This window comes from Melozone crissalis, unplaced genomic scaffold, assembly GCF_028551555.1.
Source record: "Melozone crissalis strain CALT ecotype California unplaced genomic scaffold, PUWL_Pcris_2 ptg000027l_1, whole genome shotgun sequence".
Classification (NCBI taxonomy): Eukaryota; Metazoa; Chordata; class Aves; order Passeriformes; family Passerellidae; genus Melozone; species Melozone crissalis.
This window is the reverse complement of record NW_026535805.1, coordinates 73,227,503-73,249,862: the sequence shown is the minus strand read 5'-3', so window position 1 is coordinate 73,249,862 and position 22,360 is coordinate 73,227,503. Positions and strand designations below refer to the sequence as shown.

At 36.6% G+C, this 22,360-nt stretch overlaps 1 protein-coding gene across 4 annotated transcripts in view; it reads right to left on the bottom strand.

The window, feature by feature from the left end:
* CEP162 (centrosomal protein 162) overlaps positions 1 to 22,360 on the bottom strand; it is a 265,275-nt gene continuing 242,915 nt past the window's right edge. For all 4 annotated transcript variants that reach the window (XM_054279194.1, XM_054279195.1, XM_054279193.1 and 1 more), the window contains exons 11-28: positions 21,985 to 22,176; positions 21,725 to 21,806; positions 20,600 to 20,864; positions 19,168 to 19,426; positions 17,373 to 17,515; positions 16,343 to 16,570; positions 15,607 to 15,741; positions 14,597 to 14,709; positions 13,708 to 13,813; positions 12,829 to 12,955; positions 11,760 to 11,923; positions 10,245 to 10,349; positions 8,982 to 9,206; positions 7,208 to 7,878; positions 6,257 to 6,398; positions 5,170 to 5,268; positions 2,255 to 2,389; positions 1 to 534 (exon numbers count right to left, since the gene is read on the bottom strand). In XM_054279194.1, coding sequence (XP_054135169.1) covers positions 325 to 534; positions 2,255 to 2,389; positions 5,170 to 5,268; positions 6,257 to 6,398; positions 7,208 to 7,878; positions 8,982 to 9,206; positions 10,245 to 10,349; positions 11,760 to 11,923; positions 12,829 to 12,955; positions 13,708 to 13,813; positions 14,597 to 14,709; positions 15,607 to 15,741; positions 16,343 to 16,570; positions 17,373 to 17,515; positions 19,168 to 19,426; positions 20,600 to 20,864; positions 21,725 to 21,806; positions 21,985 to 22,176 — 3,401 coding nt within the window. In that variant the 3' untranslated portion in view covers positions 1 to 324. The remainder of the gene's footprint in view (positions 535 to 2,254; positions 2,390 to 5,169; positions 5,269 to 6,256; positions 6,399 to 7,207; positions 7,879 to 8,981; positions 9,207 to 10,244; positions 10,350 to 11,759; positions 11,924 to 12,828; positions 12,956 to 13,707; positions 13,814 to 14,596; positions 14,710 to 15,606; positions 15,742 to 16,342; positions 16,571 to 17,372; positions 17,516 to 19,167; positions 19,427 to 20,599; positions 20,865 to 21,724; positions 21,807 to 21,984; positions 22,177 to 22,360) is intronic.

The window sequence follows — 22,360 nt, the reverse complement described above, 5'->3', positions numbered from 1 at the left end:
GAAATCAAACTTTGAAATATACAGGCATGTTCTCCAGTCTGTGAAAAAGGAAATTTTCAATGGTAGTTGAATTTACAGAAGAACCTCAATATTTCTATTATTAAAAAATTATGTAAATTTATTACTAATAAAATAGAAGACATACAGTATGACTAGAGTATTGCTCATTGCAAATCTGCCTCTGGACATGAGAGATTCCAGAGAAGATCAAAATGCAATGCAATTTATACATGGTGCAATAATGATTTTCAATAACATTTCTATACCGTAACTTTGAATATTAAAATTCTGCTGCTCTGTTTAACTACTACCTAATCATGCCTTCTAACAGCTGCCTGTCACTCTGAATCCAGTGGAATCAGGTGCAGGAATCACAACCCCTTGTTTCTGCAGTTCACGTAAAACATCGAGTATTGAATCCAACTCCATTCGAAATTTCTCCAGTTCCTGATTCTTCTGCTGGGCCAGCCTTCGCCACTTCTCAACCTCCTGGGTTTGCCTTACTTCAGAAATGTGCTGTCTTAGTTGGGTAGCCTGCAAATTAGAGGAAAGCACGGTGATTTCCTATGCCAATACTCAGCCAGTGCTGCCACTTTGCAAAAATCTGCCACGTCATTTTATCTGATGCTCAGTCTCAAAGCTGAATGCTCACATTAAGTGGAAGCAATTTGTTCTGAATATTACAAAAATCATTCTGATAGCAATGAATTCCTTTAAATATTTGCATTAATGACAGAAGGGTAGAATTGATTATTGACTAATGAGCCCCAGGAGAATTTAATTTATCCTCTCCAAAGCAGCAATTAAATTTGAATATTTAAGGCAAAGCTGAGCATATAACATAAAACCCTCTATAAATTAAAATTAACTTTTTAAATTTCCACTTAAATGTGGTAATTAAAATAATGCTCTGCAAAACAAAGTAAATCTGAATGACATGTTATAGCCTACTACTCTACTTTTAAAAACCACAAATTCTATGAATTATCAGAAAATGTCCTGTAATCAAAAAGATCTGATGCTGCTGCAGATAAAGGTATGAATAACTTTAATGAATCCCTAACAATCCTATTAAGTTACACAACATAAGAAGTATCATAACATATCAAAAGCTCCACAATTAATTGTAATAGATCCTTTAAAGAGAGGTTATAATTATCATATTAATGATAGGCCATAAATTATCATATTTGCAGTTTGATACTAAGGATAAACTGTTAACTTCATGCTCATTAATTTCCTTTTCAACACTATTCATTTTGATATAATTCACTTGGGCAACTGTTCAATGCCCCAGTGCTGATGGTTAAAGGAGAAAAACTGGGACAAATCAAAACCCAAAGCATAATACATAACAAGGACAGGAGCACCACAAAAAGATGAAATTGTTTAGTACTAAATATGTATACTATTATTTCTTGAAAAAAAACCCCAAACATGACAAAATATCTTAGTAAATACTATTGGTATTCAGTGGAGCTAGATCACAGAATAGGCAGCAGCAAACACTTCACAGAAATGGTAAAGACATCCTCACATTATATAAAAGCAAATTAATAGCAAAAAATGAACTGTATTACAGTCACCTTTAGGAGGACAGAATGTGAACAAAAATAACAAAAAAACAAAGTGGCAATAGGATTTATTTTTAATCCAATGACTTGTTTTATGCATGGGTCTTTTTTGAAAGAAAATAAAGATCTGATATAGGAATGTACAAGAAGAAATCCTTCTACAGCAAAAAAAATCTGTACATTAAAAGCATGTTCCTTGAGACCTGGTTTTAAAATTTAAAACAAAATAAGATATTCCTATACTTTTAATGCAGCTTTTCTGAATAGGGCTGCAAGGACTAGATAATCACAGTTCCATTGAGGAATATATCATAGGTTAGACTCTGCACTCCAAACTCTTGTCAGTTTTCAGTAGCTTGCTTTCACTGTGAAACTGAAGTATGAAATAATGATATTGACTCCAAAGGTCTGTCTGGAGTCCAACCCTCTGGGACACCAAGACCTCCTTAGACCAGGCAGCAAAAAAGTTACCCAAGTAATCTTAATTAGCACAGCAGGGTCAAGCTGACCAGACCAGCACCTACACTCACTTGCATCAGAGGCAAAGACAAAACCATGGCTGCATAAAAACTACTTTCCTCCTGCAGTGTGAGCTAAATAAGCCTGAATAAATACCATAAAATTACATTTAAACCAATAAATTGCTCTTGAGAAGTAAATGCAGCTATGAACTGGTATACCTTTTGAATTTCATGCTCCCTTTCTGCATGTCTGCTCTCTATATGCTTGATTTTCTTTTCCAGGCACAAGAAATGTTTCATTTCAGGACTCTGGCTCTCCCTAGCCTCTCTCAGTTCTTCCAACAATTTTGTCACCTACAGTCAAAAAGAGAATTGATGAAAATTGTTATAATTGTGTTAGGCAGTGTATAAACCAGATTCCTTTAAAAATGTATTTGCATTGTTTAATTGTTACATTCAAAAGCTGAATAAAAAAAGACATAAAAGAGCAATCTCCTTTGTTCAAAAGCTTTAACAGGGACTCAGGGATTTATGCTAGGATTTTTCATTTCTAAGAAGTAGCTTGAGGACATGAAAGTCTAGTCCTCTCTGATAAATCCAGTGCTGTTAATAATGTTATGAAGGGATTGTGTTCTGTCACATTTTTTACTTCATACAACAAAAGTTAACAGAGAATATTATGATTAGATGTTCTTACACTTTCCCTTCTCACACCCAAGATAAAGACCAAATATAAAAGATACCAATGTATTTCTAAGGACTAAATTAATTAGACATGCTGCTGAGAGAGATGATTACAAGCCTGCATGTAAGCTTAATAATTGCCAGGTAAAATAATTTGACAATGACTTAAAACTGATTTCCTAATCCTCCAGAAATTCAGGGAAGTTTTCTTATAAAGCCCTAGTGGTTTATTCTCATTCTTTGCCTGTTCTCAGTAACTTGATACTCCTTCATCCAAAGTATTTTTTGGTCACTCTTAATGTATATAAGTAAACTAAAGTGACAACTTTGACATCTTTATCCTTTATGATAGTCCTCAGCTTCCCTTAGCCAATATATTTGAGAGCTGCTACCCCTCTTCAAGCACTCAGTCATCCTTGCCTCTCTGCTGTGAATTCAGGTAGCTGGCAGCTTTGTGTCTTCATAAGATGTTATCACTCTTACTGAGAAGTGACTCTGAGGCAGCTTACTATTACTTACACATTTCAAGGTGGCTTTCTAAAATAACAAGGCCTGTGTCAGTATGTTTTTGCCTGTCCATTACTCCAGCAGACAAAACTTTTCAGCCACGTTTTTCAGAGGAGCAGAAGTCTTAGTTTCAAAAGATCTGTGCAAATGAGTGTCTGCTGCTTGGCTGCTGAGTTGCCCCACTGAAGGGAAGGGCTGATGTGTGGTCTCAAGTATATAATTAAACACAGTTTAAAAATCATAGGGGAAAGATCTCATGAGGGGAAAAAAGCCCCAGGAGAAAAGAGGCTCTGTGTATTTTGCCAGCGACAGAACCACATCAAATACAATTCAGTGCTATGTGCAAGCTGTAAAGGAAAGGAAGCACTCAGTTAATGGAAAACATCCATGAACAGCATTTCTGAGATTAGTATTCAAATAACAATCTTCCAAGAAGCCACAGGAAAAACTGCCTTTTTGGATGTACCACCATTTTAGACACAGGACTCAACACTATTACCAGTGAGGTGCTTTCCCCTATCACTGCTATTTCCATTTGCAGGTCTGGTTGTCTTCTTTTCTCAGCACAACTTATTGAACCATTTAATGCCAAAGATGTATTTTAAAAGCAGCACAGAAATTGTGCTAGAGGGCAAAAGCAAGGCATAGATATTTCTCTCTGTACAGTCTTGCAATGATTTCTGTAACAAAGACACTCCTTTACTTTTTCTTAAATACCAGCACCTTGAAGTTGGCCTCTGCCATGTGGGTCAGACTGGATGATCTCTTAAACCATCACTGTCAATAACCTGTAAAGCAGTCATAGAGGAAACAACATTTGTCTCATTGTACTCTTGCTCTGTTTTTCCAGGAAGAAGTACTACATAAACGGACACCACTGGAATGAAACAAGCTGTGTAAGGAAAGCCAACATCTATATAAACCCAAAGTCTCAGCCCTATTCTGCAAACACAGAACTTGTTTAATAGGACATCTTTTTTCTCCCCATACAAACCCACAGTTTTACAGAAATACTTCACAACAGAGGTGGAATTTTGCACATGTAAGACAAATACCTGGATGAGTTTAGCAAGATTAAGATTAATCACTTTTAATAACCCTTGCAAGTTAGAGTATTACCAAAATTAAGTTAAAATAGTGATCTTCATACATCAGGGAGATGGTGAATAAAGTACAGGCACAATGCTGAGACAGGCTACATCCTCCTGAACAGGAAATGGCAACAAAGACTGGCACTACTTCAAGAACAAAAAGTGCGTAGCCAGTGATTCTAAAAGCTGGAGCTAAAAGGTGGACAGCAATTTGATCCAACATTAACCCAAATGCAAAGATAAGAACAAGTGTAAATTTTAGATTATTTGCTATTGAATGAAGTAGAAGAGTGGAAAAAAATCAGCCTATATACTTCTCTCAAAACCCATTGAATTTCACAGATTTTATAGCTAACTCTCCCTTCTTAAGACACATTAAGTTTCAGAGATAGCAGAGGAGAAAACCAAGAATACAATTGCCTAAGTCAGTTTTACAGCAATGGAGGATGAAAAAAGAAAAGCTTTTGAAAAAAACAGTAATTAAAAAATCCCCTTAATTAGAGGAATAAAAAATAAGTCCTGTGGTCTATTTACCACTACCCACCATAACTCTCAGAGGATATGAAAACCTGGATTAACCTACTGATCAAACTTCATACAAATGTCAGACATTTCAAACAACATAATAATAAAAATATTAACATCAAAAAAGGTCAAAGTTCTGCATTCTGTTCTGTGTTGTTCTCCTGGTCACACTAGAATAACCTTTCATTCTCAGGGATAACTGATGTAGAAGCAATTGACAAAAATTGTGTTTCTAAGACTTATTTTACTACATATTATTCCATGCTTGACATGAATTACGATGAAAACTCATTAGACTAAGGTATCCCCATTGAAATTTAAATATACCTCTTTTTGTAGAAGTTGCTCTCTTATCTGTGAAACTAAAAGAGCTTCTTGACGTCTCTCTTGTTCACCAAGTTGTTCTTGAAGATGTTTTATTAATATCTAAAAAAGGTTTAAAAATATTTTGTCATTAGCATACACACCCATGACAACATGTGAAAACCAATGCAGGAGAAGTACAGAAAAAAATAACCAGCACTGAGAAAGTTGGGGCCATTCAGCCTGGAGAAGAGAAGGTTGTGTGGAAACCTCATAGAAATTTTCCAGTATCTGAAGAGGCCTACAGGGAATCCAGAGAGACTCATGATCAGGAACTGTAGTGATAGCACAAGAAATAATGGGTACACATTAAAATGGAGGAAGTTTAGGTTAAGTATTAGGAAGAAATTCTTTATTGTGAGAGCAATGAAACACTGGAACAGGCTGCCCAGGAAGGCTGTGGATGCCACAAACCTGGCACTGTTCAAAGCCAGGCTGAATAAGGCCTTGAGCAACCTGTTCTAGTAGAAGGTGTCCCTGCCCATGGCAAGGGGGCTTGTGAGTATGATCACAAGTATGATCAATGATCTCTGAGGTCCATTGAACCCCTTAACATTCTATGTTTCTGTGATTGCAGCACTGCAGATGTAAGTGCTGTGAGCATTAACAACACTGCCTCCAACACGTGTGTGTGTGCATGGGCTGTTAAATAGCACACATAAACTACATATGTAGTATATGAAAACAAGCCTCAATCTTCAAGTTACTTTCCTCCTTTTTAAATGTTAAATAATCTGAATGAAACAGCTCTTTCTACCCTTTATACCATGTGTAAAATAGCCCAGAGAAGTGCTGGAATTACCCTCCTTAGACATACTCAAAAGCCATCTGGATGTAGTCCTGGATGATCTTCCTGAGCAGAGCAGTTGGACAAGATGACCTTCAGAGGTCCCTTCCAACCTCAGCCATTCTGGGATTTTATAAATACTGTGGCACAGGATGATTTTTGAAACAACAGGTCCGACCTCCAAGAAAGTAAGTTTATAGTAATACAGAAAGAAGTAACTTTAAGATATATCTATATGTAAGTAATGTATCTACTGTATCTTACTTCCTGTGCTGAAATTCTGTTCTTTAGTTCAGCTACTTTAGAAGTAGAATGTTCCTTTGCATGCTGGCAAACAATCTTCTCAACTTCCCTCTGGTGGGAAGCTTTCAGAGATGCAATGTATTCTGCTGTGTCTTCCTGCATCCTGAACAGAGCAAGAGAAAAGTGAGATGTAGTAGTGCAGCTACAGACAGTTCTTCAAAAATGCAGCAGCTTCTCACTTGAAGCCACAAAATAACCAAAATGTTACAGGCAGCAGATCTTGTATATTTCATAACAAAACCTCGCAAGACAGGATCATCATTACTTCTATTGCTCTGAAGGGAGAAAAGGGTGGGAAACCTACAGTGGTGGATATGTGCATCATCTAACTAGAGGCAGTGAGGATATAAAAAATTCAGTCAATCATCTTTGCTGGTTCTCTTATTAAAACAGTGGCAAGAGAACACATGCTTTTTAATCATAATGCAGCAACTTTTTAGATATCTATTTTAGAAAAGAATGTGTTGTAATCTAAATTGCATGTCAATTTCTTCTACTTTGATTGTCAAGGGATGTAAGGGATACTAGGTAAAGTATAAGGTTTCTACTGTTGGCCAAGTAAATTCCACTGAAAGCACACTCCAGGTTTGAAGGAAAGAACATGGACCAAGTATTAATGCCATACAACACAAAGTATCTAAGATATGATGATTTAAACTGAGATATTTTACTTAAAAGCGTAAGAAATTGTAGCATTAATAAAAGCATTAACACAGGTTTGCCTATGGAAAGAACTGCTTTAAAAAAACCCCAAAGTAACAAAAGAACTCCCAAAACCCCTCCCAAAGCCAGAAACAGCACAAATGAAGGTATAAGCAACCTTCACACATGGCTGAATGTTAATATGCTACTTCAATCCTATGCTTGCCAACACTTTAAGAAGGCTTTTAAAGGAATATGTTGAGCATTTACCTTCGCATGTTGCTTTCAGAATAAGCCAGAGCAGCCTGAGACTTCACCCGCTGCTGGCTCATTTCCAGGGACAGTTTCTCCAGCTCCTCTTTCAGATGGGCATTTTCTTGCACAACTTCTGAGAGATGAGAATCAGAGAAGGTATGTGGTTGCTGTGTTTTGTCATCATTGAAAATGCTTAGACAGGCTTCAGTGTTGTTGGAATTCCTTCTATCTGCGGCTGAGGTATTCTTTTTCACGACCTCTGTAGAATTTCCATTAGTGTTTGTTTTATTTCTCAAATTATTATCAGACAACATCACCATCCTTTCTTTTTGAAGTTTCTCAACAGTTTTTGTGAGGTCTTGTATTTCTCTATTTTTGGTGACCAGTTCTTCGTTTAGTTTTAACAACCTGTCTTTTATGCTTCCTTGTTTCATCTTGGAGTCCATGGAATCTAAGTCTTTATTATCATTTTTGCTTCTGAGTTTTAATTGGGAATTTTGACTTTTAAGATTTTCAATTTCTGTTTGGAGGTTTCCAACAGTGATCTGATGGGTCTTCTTTAGATTCTGAAGCTCCTGCTCAAGTTCTGCAGAAGTGGCTTTATCACCATTCAGTTTTGGTGGTTCATTCATAAATTCATAGGCAAGTAGTTGCTCAAGCTCCGCAAGTCTTTGTTCATACTGTATCTAGGAGGGGAGTAAAAAGTAGGGACAAAAAAGCAGTTTTGTAAGTGTACTGTTATTATTAGCTCTTCCTATTATTCTTTAAAGTTACTGCCCTTCTGAAGAAAGACTTCAGAAGACAAAACACAAATCAGGATTACTAACAAACTACTCAATCAGTTCAGAAATTAGTGAGTGAAATAATTAAGTCTGCTGTAAAATAGAATTACTTGAAGAATTTGCTACAAAAGAATCTAATCACAATGGATGCAAGTAATTATGGGATACACAATTATATTGACAAGAAAATATTTCACTTCTATGTAATTGAGTTCTCTTCAGATTCTACCAATGTTAATTTTGTCATTATGTACTTGGTATATGTCAGCTGGCAAACATTCATGTCACATGTTCAAAGTTGTATTTCACATTTTTCAAAACATGCTAAATTTTAACAGAACAGATCTTTCTTTTTATGTATTTATAAGTATGAAGAAAGAAGTATGAATTCAGAGAGACACACAATCTTTCCCCCTAATGAGCTGAGGAAAACCTAACCTTCTTAATAGCTTGGATGGCCTTTGAGGAAAGTATGATGAGTGACTTATGGAGAAAAGGTGGAACAGCTGGCCAATGCTTTCTTTTCTTGCTCATTAAGCACCTGTGCAGTTCACCTTTTCCTTAAAGTAAAATTCCAGACTTCCAGGCTTCCTAACCCAAGTCTTTAGGCTCACTATCATGTAATTTTTGGACATGTGTAGTGGTTCCCAATGTTCTCTGCAGAAATGCTTAGTCAGCAGACCTCTGAAATCACAGCCTTTGGTACAACAAGGAATTAGAGAAGCAGCTCTACTCTGACCCACAGGGTGAAAACTACTTATCTTAATTGTAAGAATTAAATTATTATGCTTTGAGAACATGCCCTCTTCATTTCAACACTACTCTAACAATTTCAATGCTATTTTTATTTATCTTAGGTGCTGAAGGTACTGAAATTCCGGTTCTGAATTCTTTGAATAATTTTTTTCCCTTGAATGTGGTCTTTGCCTTCAGTTTTAACCACTACCCTCTGTTACACTTAGCTGCCTTGTGACTGTTACTTGCAAAGTAGACTACTCAACTTTTACCTTTATTTTTTGAAACTGTTGTTCCATGGCACGAAGGCTTTTCTTAGCTTCATCATCTTTACCTTCAAGTTCTGTTTCTAATTTCTTTATTCTTCTCTCCAAAAATTCAACTGTGTTTGTTTTAGCTGAAAGATCATTTGTTTTCTCAGCAGCAGCAGCAGCAAAAATCAAAGCAGGCAAAGAATTTGGATACCTTCTTTTTAGAATTCCTTCCATTTCTCTGATCTAGTCATAAGAAAATTAAGTCAAAGGTTAAAAATAATAAAGTTCTAATAAAAAGGGAACAAAAGTAAGTGACAGAATGTTAACAAATTTCATTCTCTTAAGGTGGAAGAATGAAAACCATAGATGCATATATTGAGAATTACTTTATATTCCTCCCATTGATGGTTTTGTTTACAGAAAAGCAAGACTCATTGTCTCTTACTGACTAACTTACACATGATCTTAAACAAAATAGTGCTCGGGTCTTCAGATTACCCTATATCAATAGTCTAAAGAAAGTCAAAAAACGTGATTTGAGAATGGCTTTTAATGCTGTGAATATGCTTTTTTTATGGATTTGCATTCACATTCTACTTTTCCAACTGTTAAGGATATTTCATACCAATATTGGAATTATTCTCCCAATAGCAGATTATATGTCTTTTATTTTGTAGTATGCAATCATGTAAAACTAACACTCTGCATGCAGCATTAATAACAAGTCCCTCTCTTATCTATAGATAAGATATTCATATCAGAATTCTGCAAAGGCGCTCGCCCATGAGTCCCACATCTCTAACCAATGCAACTGCTACCTCCTAAAATTCAGGAAGGCTCACTTCCACTTGATGTTTTTTTTAGTAGAAACATGGATTTTAAGGTGTCCACTCCCCCAGTTTTCATGAATCTTGTATGAATCCAGCAGAATTTAAACCCCTACTCTTGAATCAACTTGGCTGAAATTCATCATACTGTTAAGGAATTACTGAATGTGGACAGGAGTCTTAGCAAGCTTTGGCTTTTTCCCTCTTGCCCCTTTTAAAGAAAATCTAAACAGTTATTTTAAAAGATTTTAAAAGGGATACCAGCTTGTTGAATATAGTAGCTAGAAGACTTACTTATTCTAAGTACATAATTGCTCTTGTGTTTATGAGTTTCCAATAACACAAGTTACTTTATCACAGAACTTCATGCTATGCTTTATTCTTATTAAGACACTGGGGCTTTAAGAGACTTTATCTGAAACAAAGTTTAAATGAGAGTTCTTTTATTGCATACTTGTCGCTCAAGATCCTGAATTCTTTTAGCATCTGCTGCTCTGTCTCGCAAACGTTTCTTCTGCTGCACACACTGATCTCCTGCGTCAGCTCTGAGCTTCTCAACCTGCCCAGTTTATGAGAAAACAAATTGGAACATGTATTCAGAGACATTGTCCTGTAGTACAAAAGCATTTCAAACACACACAGTACAATGGAAGTATGCTGCCATTTAAAAGCTCATAATGGTAATTTCTGTACTAACTGATTCTTCAGACTCTAAACCTCCATGACAGCTTCCTTCTCCAAAGCAACTGAAACTAGATATGGAAATCTAAAAGAGAATTTCAGCTCTGGGACACTCTTGTCTTTATACCAGGAATACTGCTCCTTTCTTTCATACTGCCAGTATACAGGCTTGATTAGTAAGCTGTCATATAAAGTGCTACAGTGCATTCCATGATTCCAGGATGAGTTTAGGAAATGGTTTGTGATTTGCAATGCTACACTATGTCATGAGATACAGAAACAGCCAAAAGGCAATGTTATGTTGTGCCTAAATAAAAGCTGAGTCCCAGCTGAGAATCAGGACCTGGCTAACTCATGTTCCTGCATTCCTGTGATGCCTGGTCATGAGGACTCAAAGCTCTAATCTAAAATTGAATTTCCTACCTTTATTAGCCACTATGATCTCTGTACAAGGATATTATATCCTGGATATTTAAAAATATTCCTATCTTGAATTCTCTCCCAGATTGGTAATATTACCAAGTCATGCTAAGTCATGCTTTTATTCCAGCTTTTTATAGTTTGACTGATTTGATTATTTCTATGAAGTCACAGCTCTAGCTACCAGAATTTTTAGACACCAGTCCAGCCAAGAGAAAATGCCAATAAAAATATTTGCTTTCACAGGAATGGTTTCTTGATCAGACACCATTGATATCTTGATATGGTGGTGTCTGTCCCTGGCTGCTCCTTCAGAAGCATCTCCTTTCATCTGTGATCTCTCTAATAAAAGATCATAAAAGATTCCAAGGTCAGTTATATTTTAGCACTGGTAATTTTTTTTATGAATCCTAAGTCTAACGTACTGACAAGTAGACAATGCAAATCTCACCAGTATTCAAGATTCATGTATTAATTTTGTTTAGATTTCAAATGTTTTGGGTTTTCTCCCCCTGCCACAGTAACCAGGGAGCTTTTCCTAAGAAAGAATTTAGAACTGGTACTTAAGAGAATAAAAAAGTGTTGCCTAGGTCACTATGGAGCAAAAAGGAGGGAAAGAGAATGAGAAAAAGGGTGTTCCTGGTTGTTAACATAAAAATATACTTCTTTCCCTTAGGTCAAGAAATTTGAAGGTTTTAGGGAAGCACGTTACTTGTGTTCCCAGAAGCATCAGCACAATGTCCAATAGAACCAATCTAATATACCAAAAAATGGAATTATTATGAAGGAAATAATTACATTACACTCATCACTGGAAAAAGAAACAATTTTCAGCTCCAACTTCTTACATAAAGCTAGATATTATCACCTCTAGTCTTAGTTTCTCAATTTCTTCTCTTGCATCTCTAAGGCGGGCTGCATCTTTATCCAGAAGATCTTGATTTTCTGCATACCACTGAAGTCTTTTTTTTAAATGAGTAATTTCCTGTTTGTACGATTCTTCCATAACTTTAAATTCATAAGACTTCTCACCTACAAGAATAAAACATTCTTAGAATTGTTTTATTAGTAATTATGTATTGATGAAGTAATTAGTCAACACTGTCTTCCTCCGCAGATTTCATACATTTACCATTTTTAAAACACTGTTACTGAAGCAGTTTTAAAACCAGATCCTAATTGGGATTTTAAAAGCAACAGTATTCGTAAAAAACCCTTTATTTTTCTCATACACAGCAGTAGTCAATGGCTTACAGTTCACTATAGAAAGTATTTAAGACAGAATCTCAGGCAGATCTGTTCTTGATCGTGCTCTAATAAACAGACCTTCATCATCAAGATGAATGACAACACAGAATATATGCTTTGATGTTTATTGATCATACTCCTCCCATTTAGGGATCAAGCATTTTCAGAAGAGACATGGAGGTAAGTATTACTGCACTTAGCATTTGTGATGCCTGACACTGGAAATGGGAAAGTCCAATTTTGAGCCTTCTCTCATTAATTCAAACTGGAAAAAGCTCTGATAAGAATGCTGAAAAAAGTCCCAAGGTGTAAGTTATAGGCAAAAAATGGGGAAGAACTAAATAGGAGACTAAGATGTAACACAGTAAATCTTTTCTTTTGAACAGAGTTGTCACATAATTGAAATAATTTTTTTTTCCACATCCAGTGAAAGACTGGCAAGAAATCAAACCTAACAGGTCACAACAAAGAGTTTGGTTGGATACAGGAAGATACTTTCTAATAGGGTACCAAAAGTACTGCAGCATGTCCTTCACTGTATACTTTTGTTAGAAGTTTAGACAGTATTTGTAAATGGTCTAGATGCATTTCACTAAGTAATACTTTAATAAGAAACAAGTTTTTCTTACATATTTATTCACTGAAATGCAAAGTAAGCAAAATTATTCAACAAAATGAAGGTGCTTTACTTGATGCAGATGCAATCTGGACTTTGGCTAAATCTCTCTCTTTCTTGGCTTGTACCAAGTCTACCTCAAGAGCTTGCTTATCTTGTTTTAGACGTCTTATCTCTTCTTGTAATTTAGCTTCTTCTTTCTAGGTTATAAAGAAAACAGTAAAACATGAAAAACTAAACACATAATATCACCCAAAACCCCTGAGCATGCTTTTTCATCACACAAAGATTAAATCACAACAATTACATCCAACCACAGCAACAATAAGGTATTTTAATTTTGGTATTATTGTCAGGCCCTGCAATAGAAAACCATGGGAAAACATAAGCTAAGCATTAAAAAAAATCCAAACTCTAGATTTTTTAAGCCTTACTTAACTGTCATAGAAGTAGAAAAAATCTGCCTTTTGAAAGGGTCAGTAAAGAAAATGGCTTGACTTACTTCTGAGACTGAAGACTGTAGGATCAGTGGTCAAATGATGGTCCAACAGTTCACCCTACTACATTCTACTTCTTGCCATTTCCTGCAGGCAGTCTCTCTTTTTGCTACACACAAACACTAGGAAACTTCAAGACCAAGTAGGACAAAAGGTCTCGGTGCCAGAGCCACCTCTAGAGCCCTTTGATCCTAGGTATGCACAGGTACATCAGAAACCAGCTGGGGGGGCTGAGATTTTGGGAGCAGCCAGTAAACAGACTGAGTGTCTAGGCATGTACATGTAGGTATGTCACTGCTAGTGAGCTCCTATCCTGAACTGCTGAGCAGGCCATCTCAGGCCTGTGTGCATTGGGCCACATGTGCTCCTTGTGTTTCCAGTGGTATTAGTTGTATTTCTGTGCTACATGCAAAGGCACTACACTCTGTTATCTTACAGGCTTGGTATATCCCTACCTGTGCTACTCGAAGCTCTGAAATCAATTCTGTGAAACTCTGATTTCTGGCTGGTTCAGAATGCTGCATGGCTCGTGACTGGTTGTTAATCTTCTCCAGCTTTTCTCTAAACAACAACAGAAAAGCAGTTATGCAATGTGGTGATTCAGCATACTATCAGTGGCCACTGAAAAACAAACACAACCCCTTGCCCCCAAAACTGTAGCACACAGTCAATCTGGGCAGGTTCAAAACAAAAAGAGAAACAAACATAATTATACACAATATTTATACACAAACAAAATTCATTCTAAGGTGAAGTCTTCTCACCTCACACAAACTAGTTTATTTGGACTAGGAAGGTAAGGGAAGGAAATAAAGTTCTACCCTGCATCAGTGGAACTCATTTACAGGCCTCTCCATAGCAAAGATCTGTAGATTAGGAGTACACACAATTGCTAGGTTGTTTCTCCTCACTAGCACAGGATGCAAATCTCACAGGACCTACAATGCAGGGAATAGAATTGTTTCTCCACTAGCAGAACCTCTTGTGCCCCCTGATTTACTCTGTGTCTTACAAGAGCATCAAAACATCTTAATAACATCAGCAGAGCCAAAATATCAGAACAAGTGCAGCGTAATGTATTATGTATTCTGATAGGAGTAAGAACACTGAAATATCTCCCAAGTGGAAGTCTCCAGTCTTCCCACAGGTCTGCAACACCATCAAGAAAACAAAGAATTAAGCACCCATAATCAACACAAACCAATTCTCAAAAGAAGAAACAAGACCACGAACCTGAGAAACACTAGAAAACATGCACCTGATAGACTCTGCAATGGTTCTTCATTAAAAAAAAAATAGCAGAAAATTCTAGAGATTTTAGGTCAGATATGCAAATGAGCCTACCTTAACTGTATTAATTCAGACTTTAAGCACTGATTCTCCTTAAACATTCGTTCCTCATTTTTTTTGTTTTGGATTTGTAGCTCTTTCATTTGTTTGTATAACCTCTCATTTTCCTAAGTTGAGACAGACAAAGTTAAAGAATATTCACAGATTACTGTTTTCTTCAGTTATAAAACAATTTTCTATGAATCACATAGTTTACCTGCTGCAACAGTGGAAGAAAACACTGAATGTTTAATTACTGAGCTTCTAAAATGGGTATCTACTTTCACTATCTACAATCTCATCCAAGTGTCTGCTCACTCTGCAGGACGGAGCTAAGACAGATCCTCTGCTCACTACCCCAACTATATTCTAAAAACGTGTTCAGGGGTGAGTGTTGATAGATCAGAGCTCAGCTTGCCCACACTCCTGTCCTGGGGACACAAATCGTCATTGTCTGGGATGCTCACAGCCATATGTTGGAAAGACACTGTGTTTATATCAAGGAATCATGCTGAGCATCAGCAGGAAGCTGGTTGAGCTACCCACTGGATTTTACAGCTGCAAGTATTCAAAAGGATTATTAAGCTTGAATTATCTATTTCTCCACTTGACTAAGTAATACAAATCAGGCATGCTAATGAGGTTACCTTGAAATCTGCATGCTCAGATCTTGAGAAAAACATTTTAAAAACCAAAATTTTTCAGATTTCAAATGCTGATTAAAAGTACTAATTTTCAGCTACATTTGGGAAAAAGTTTGTGGTTCTCATTGACCATAAAGTTCTCAACTGTAAAGTTACTGATTTTTACAATTTAGAACATTTACATGGATCTGTGGAAAAACTTGGTCCAAACTAGACATGTGAAAGACTTTTTAAATCTGCAATATGTTCGCCTTTCACACCCAAATTCCATCCACTTTTCAGAAAACAAGATACTTTTTTTCAACAGAAAAGTAGTAATCATTAAACAATTTTGTTTCTGAAACTGGATAGAACACAGGTCAACATGATGTGTGGTGTTACCTGTTGATAACCTTGAATAATGACCTCTTGATCTTCAATTTCTTTTTGTATTTGGGCCAGTTTTTCCTCAGTTATAGGAATTGTTGCTGCATGGGTCCACCTCTTTTCTTGGGTAAGCTCTTCCATACTTCTTAGCTTTCAGAACACACAAACAATAAGAAAGTTTTGTTAGCAACACGGACTTTTCTACAAGACTTACAAGACTGTGGTCTCTTCATTATGGTATGAGAGCAGACCAACGAGTGGCTCTAACTGGAGTTTTACAGAAGCATTACGAAAGAGAGAATGTTTGGGAAAAGCTAGAAGTTTCTGTTCTTATGTCTCTAGACAGGAGGGTATGTTATGATGCAGGGAGTTATTCTCAACAAGGGTATAGTGGAATAAGTCTGGGAATATTTCATACAGACAAAACACAACACTGAAAAATGCATCAAGAACTATAAACAATATCTCAGCATATAGTACTTATCAGTAACAAGTGGTATCTGTGGGAGTGAATCAAGTCTTTGCAAAAACTTGCAGCAAGACTCTCAAAATAGCAAAGTAAAGGAACTCAGGATAACATGGTTTATCTCCAGGAAAAAAAAAATCATGTCTTACAGGTATGCATTACAGGGTGTCTGTGTAAATTTGGATTTTCTCCTCATCAACACCTCATCTGAAATAACACTGATTCAATTTTCAAAAGCAATGTTTCCTCTCTTCTATAGGCACAGGATACAAGATGATAAAGTACCTTACTCTGAAGAACATAGTTTTCCTGACCCAGACGGGAGAGCTCCTTTTCATGCTGTGTTTTCAGTTCCACTACCTTGGCCTCCATCTCCTTCTCTTTTTGTGAAAGCTTGCTGGCCAGCTGCTGAATCAAATCCCGAGCTCTGCTCAGGTCCTCCTCTGCTGTTTGTAGTCGTTTTAACAAGTACAGCTCTCTATCACAGCTTTTGAAAGGGGAAAATGATAAGTCCTAGGGCAGACAATTCAGGGAAACATTACACTGAGCTGATTGTTTACCAGAACTCTGCTCATCAGCTTTATTTAACTGGTTTGTCTAGCTCTCAGCAACAACACAAGCCACTTGAAAAAACAACCCAAAATACAACCCCCCCCAACACTTTAATAGCAAAACATCCTATATTTATTTTAATGAGTGACCTCATTTTCAAAATATATATGAGAAAAACAAGACAAAAAAATCCAAAAAGAAACAAATACATCTCATATGACAGCCACTATGTTGCTACCATAATTATTATATTATGCATCATCTTACTTTTAGAAAAGCAGCAATGCTTTAGGTATTCAATGAATAGCTTTTTTATGCAGTTGATAAGGGAGAAGGAAAAATCATTATGGCACTGTAAATTCAGTCATCTTGGAGAAGTCAGAAGGTACTATTAAATATTTAATGCAATGCAAACAGGAAAAATCCCTGAACAGTAGTACTGTTTAAACATTCATAGCAGAATATTAGAAGTAGAAGTTATATTTAACCTTCTTTTACAATGAAATAGTAATTCTTAGAATTTAATAAGCGACTTTAATTATATAGACCCACCAAAGCAACAGCACTATCCAAGCAACTGAAAAGCAGTATAATTATATTTGCATATTTTAAAAGCAAAAAGTAGTATTTGACAAAAGGGAGGTCTTCATTCACTATTTCAGTATTTTCCAACCTTGTGATAATTGTTAAAAGCCTTGAAAAAATAGGCTTGCAAACCAAGTTGTACATGCTATAATTAGGAGCAACACTGGTTATTACTCACATGATGATATTGCCTGTTATAATCCTCAGCCTGGTGTCCAAGATTACTAACAACTGATTGGCCAGACAAAACTCTGTTAATACTTCCCTCCAAAGTTGGTTCATTTGCTGCAGATCTTATTATCCTAGTAGCAAATAAGGCTTCTTCATTTAGGCAGAAAGTAAAATAGAACAAATTATATTCAGAATTTTATGTCCTTTAAGAAAAATATGTATTCATGTGATCCAGCCTGTAGGTATATAAAGTATTCTACAACCTGAACTTTGAATGAAATATAGAAAGTTGAGAACAATGATATACTATGGAAAAGCTGGAGGGGTTTTTTTTAAGTAAAGAACTGATGACAAGATGAACAAAACCAAAGAGAACAACTGAAACATGCAGCTGGATAATAAATCCTTCACAAAACAAGGTTAATCTCACTCCTCCACTTTAGAAGCAGCCAGTTATCTAAGTATATATAAACACAAAATATTTCAAGCTATGGGGAAGATAAGACACAGCAATTTTCGAAACAGACTTTGGAGTGCAGACAGTACAGAAAAAAATGCAACATTTATTTGTTGCATCAAATAATGACTGGAGGAAGAAATCAGGCAAGATCCCTCCAGAGTCACTAACATACATGGAACTGTTCACATCTCAGCCTTCTGACAGTAACTACAACTGCCATTTCAACTGCTCCTGCTTAGGAATGCTACATCTGAATAAAAACCCCACCAGACAATGATTCTTTTCCAAATCTCATGCCTTTTTAGTGTCACACACCCCTCAGAAAGGTACTCCCTTAGCACTGATGACTTGGCAATTGCTTGATTCAATGCTATTCTCCTCCTAGCTATAGAAGAGGCCCCTGCAGAATGCAGCCAGGTTAGATTAATTTTCTGAAATCACATAAAATTGAACTGTCATGAACAATTATCGCTAGAGAGGGAAGAGCAACTGTGAAAGAAGCCTGTAGTCTTATTTTCTCAGTACTTGTCATTCACTTTACCACCTTCACCAGGCTGTAAAACCTCTTCCTCAGGGAGAGACACATCACTGTACTGAGGAACTGAGGTCCCTCAGTTCAACAGCTGCCACTGAAGCACCTCCCTACAACAGGTGAATAATCCTGAACTGCTTTTCCTGACACTTCCTGCAGGGCTTTTAAACACACTGCATGCTAAAAGTGCATTAAGCCTGGGTACCTGTGGTGTTACTTGCTCATGCCTCAGGGATAGCAAACATTGTCTGAATTGAGCTGAATAAGCATAAGATGAATTATCTCATGAAACTCTTTGGGCTTCACCCCAAAATAAATGTTTCCTTGCAACCCAGCTTTCACAGTATTACACTGGCATTCTCCTTTCCATAGTGTTTCCAAGAGACATGAACAGAAAATAGGACTTCCTTTTTAGTACCTTCTTTGTACTCTAGGAAAGCAAAGATCAAAAGAAGCTCAGAACAGGAATTCAGCCTCAAACATATAAATTAGTGAGTCAGCAAATCTTTGCATTTACTGTAATGAAAAATGTCACCTCATAGATATTACTTTTTGAACACCAGCTTTTTTTACTCTTTCGGTCCTGCTGGTGAATAATAGATGTCTCAAATATAGTGGTGGTAAATGTGAGTGGAAAAAAGATTCATATAAAAGTCTCTCACACAGCTATTTCATGCTAATACAGAAAAAAATCAGTACTTTACTGCATTTGAGTTTAGATTTCTCTACGACATTTGGGGTTTTTTTGATGTGAAGCATAAAAAGCAAATCTCTCTGGCTCTTAAACTCAGAATCAAAACTTACAATTACCTTTAGATTTTGCTCTATCTGCAGGACTTTTGGCTTTCATAGAGGTCTTTTTGAAAGTTTCTTTTGGTGTTTTCTTATCACTGACTGGAAAAGATTGCTTTGAAAGTAAACTGGGCTTCCCATAGCCAGAACCTCTAACCAGTCCATGAGGACCATGTGAAGGTTTCTTTTTATGTACAGGTGCTGGACTTCTAATATTCTTTGGTTTGATTGACATTGATTCTGATCTTTCATTCTTCAAGGAACAAGACCGAAGAGCCTGTGACAGAACACATTGGTTTAAAACAAGTTTTAGGCTCTGCTGTAAACTGAGGGTAGCATTCACTAGTGAAAAACATAGAAACAGTTACCAAAATTACACAACAATAAGACTCAGGGTAATGGCAAGCATTGTTTTTAAACAAATTAGTAGTAAGTAATTTTGCAGAATTGTACTACTTCAGAACTACACAAGGCAAGTACTTTGTACTGGCTCTATTTAATTGATCTGGGAAAATGTATCTTTATTTTAATTGTACTGTACACTACAGGGTCTTTTGCTTACCAAATAAGGTAGGTCATGACTAAAGGCTAATAAACACATTGGATATAGAAACCCAGCCATGAATAAAGGAACAGTGGCAGGCAGAGGAACTCTGCTAAACTTGATCATCAAAAACAAAGCACACAACTCCCAAAGCCAACAGATGAAAAAGTTTAGCCTGTTTGCCCTAAAGAGCAATCCACCAGGATAAATCAGCCAAACCTCTGTCCCTACAATGCCTTACACACACAAAAGGTGATTCCTTAAAGGAATGTGAAGCTAATTTAGGGGATGCAAGGAGAAAATAATTTGGGGATACAAGGAGAAGATTTGGGATTACATGAATCTTGTACTGGGATGTGAGATGATTGCAAAAATATGCAAAATTTACAGGATCTCTAGGGAAATAACAAAATAGAAGTAAGAAACAAGTCTGGGAAATAGAGGAAAAAAACAGATTAAAAAAGCTGGTGACATGAGCAGGTTGCTGGTCAGCACACTTGTCTGACTCAGCTGGACAGTGACCACTGCAGCCCCTCCTATATTCTCACTGAACTGCATTTCTAACTGTTCTCTCTGTACAAATGCTCCCTGTTCTGAGCCTGTTGTGCATTTACACATGTTCCCCCAATGCTCACATGCTCAGAGACATCACTGTCCTGAGCTGGAAACATGGCATTGCAGCAGCCTTCCACATGTTGGGCTGGGATAAGAAGAATCCCACTGGACCCAATGTACACTGGATTTGGTGACCTCTAACAGTAGCAATGGCAACATGAGAATTTCAAGAAAAACAAACACAGTCTCTCAATTTCTTAACATCAGAGCATAATCAAGTGACAGGCAGTCTAAAATACATACCTTTAAAAATTACTTCCATACAACAAAAATCTGGTTGGTAATACTTACTTTTTTAGTTTTGTTTCCTTGTGAAAGCAGAGAGTTTTGTCCTGTTTTTTCTCTTAGTAGATCAGGCTGCACTTCACTGGTCTGAATTTCCTTCTCAGTCATCCTCTGAAATTTATTGTCATTCACGCTTGTCTGTAGTAAGATGCTTTCTTCTCTGCTAAACTTTTCAACTAAGTTTTTCTCCCAAGATGTATTATTCTGGGGGTCTTCCAAGGGTGAGTGGCTAATGAGGTCATTGTCTGTGCTGCCTACCAGTTTCACAGGACTGCAAGAAAAAAAGAAGTCATATATAATAAGACTTTTGCCTTTTGCTTTTCTATCACTCTAGAAAAAGCAGGACATTTTTTCCTTACGTATCAGCTGTAAAAATTGCCTGAATTTCAAAGAGCTACTAAGCCTCTTTTAAGATTCATCTTGCAGATTTAGTCATACAGATTCGCTCCCATGCTGTGTAAAAAGAGCTGCTTCTCAGCAGCAACTGTTTTTGTAGAGGTAGCAAAACTGGCTACAAGATAAACACCTGTAAGCCTGCAATTACCACTAATTAAAAAATGAGCAGTATTTCTGCTGAGTGCAGTTACATGATAAGCTCCCTGAACTCATCTGCTAAGCATAAGCTGTATTTCTGACAGCTGCCAGGCCTGTGCTGTCTGCTCTAGACAGAACAGTTGCAGCAAATAAGAGGGAGGTACGGAGCATAGGTTAGTAAGAATCACAACAGTGAGGTTTGATCTTAAGAGAATTTGAAATGAAAATTATGGAGTTTGGAGAGCTAGAATAGGATGTGTGTGGGCTGAAATGCTTGTATGGGGAAGGGGAAAGAGCAAAAGACTGCGAAGGCAGAGATCCTAGCTGTGAGAGTGATGAACACTCCTCCAAATGATTTGCCAAACATTGCTGCTTATTACCTGAAGTAAGTATGGGAATCCCTAGTCTAAACCTACTAACACTGTATAATTAATTTAACATTCCACTGCAAATGCCATATTGCCAGTGCAGGATATAACAAAATTTCCGAATTTAATTAGAGAAAGATACAGATAAGTTATTCAGTGAGCTATTTTTCATAAATTATTAGCAGCTTTAGATTACTACAATTCTTAAAATGCATCTTGAAATAAATACCGTTCAGGGTCCACATCAAAATGTCTGGTATTATACATATGTCCTGTAATTGTTTTCATCAATTCTTCCACAGTAGGTAAATCTAAACAATGAGAAATAAATATAAAATAGATTAAAAGACAAACTAGAAAAAATATTCGTTACAAGGACAACATTAAAAAATGTTTCATAAATGTTTCTTATCTATAAGTCTTATAGATACCAGTAGTTCAGTCATTTTATAAGCTTGTACAATGCATGCCTTCCTTTGAGCTATTTACCTGAATCAACAGTTGACATGTTTTTTGCACAGATATCATTATTTTGTGCAATGCTTTGCCCTAAGCCTTCTGAGACTTCCACTGCAGAACTGTGCAGTTTCTGCTCGCCAGTGTCCCCCAGAGACTGATCAATGTGATGATATGCCTGGTACAGTGCTTCCATGTCACTGGTGGCTTGTCCATAGGAAGTACCTGAGAAAAAAACAGCCTTGTAAGAGACACAACTGCATTTTCTGTTTTGGGAAACACCTCACTGGAGCTTGTGTTTCAGTTACTAGCTTGATCTATTATGTGGGGAAAACAGTGATATCACTTACATTAAAAAAAATAATTTAAAATCTTACTCTTCCTATAAAAAAGAAAAGTTGCCAAGTTA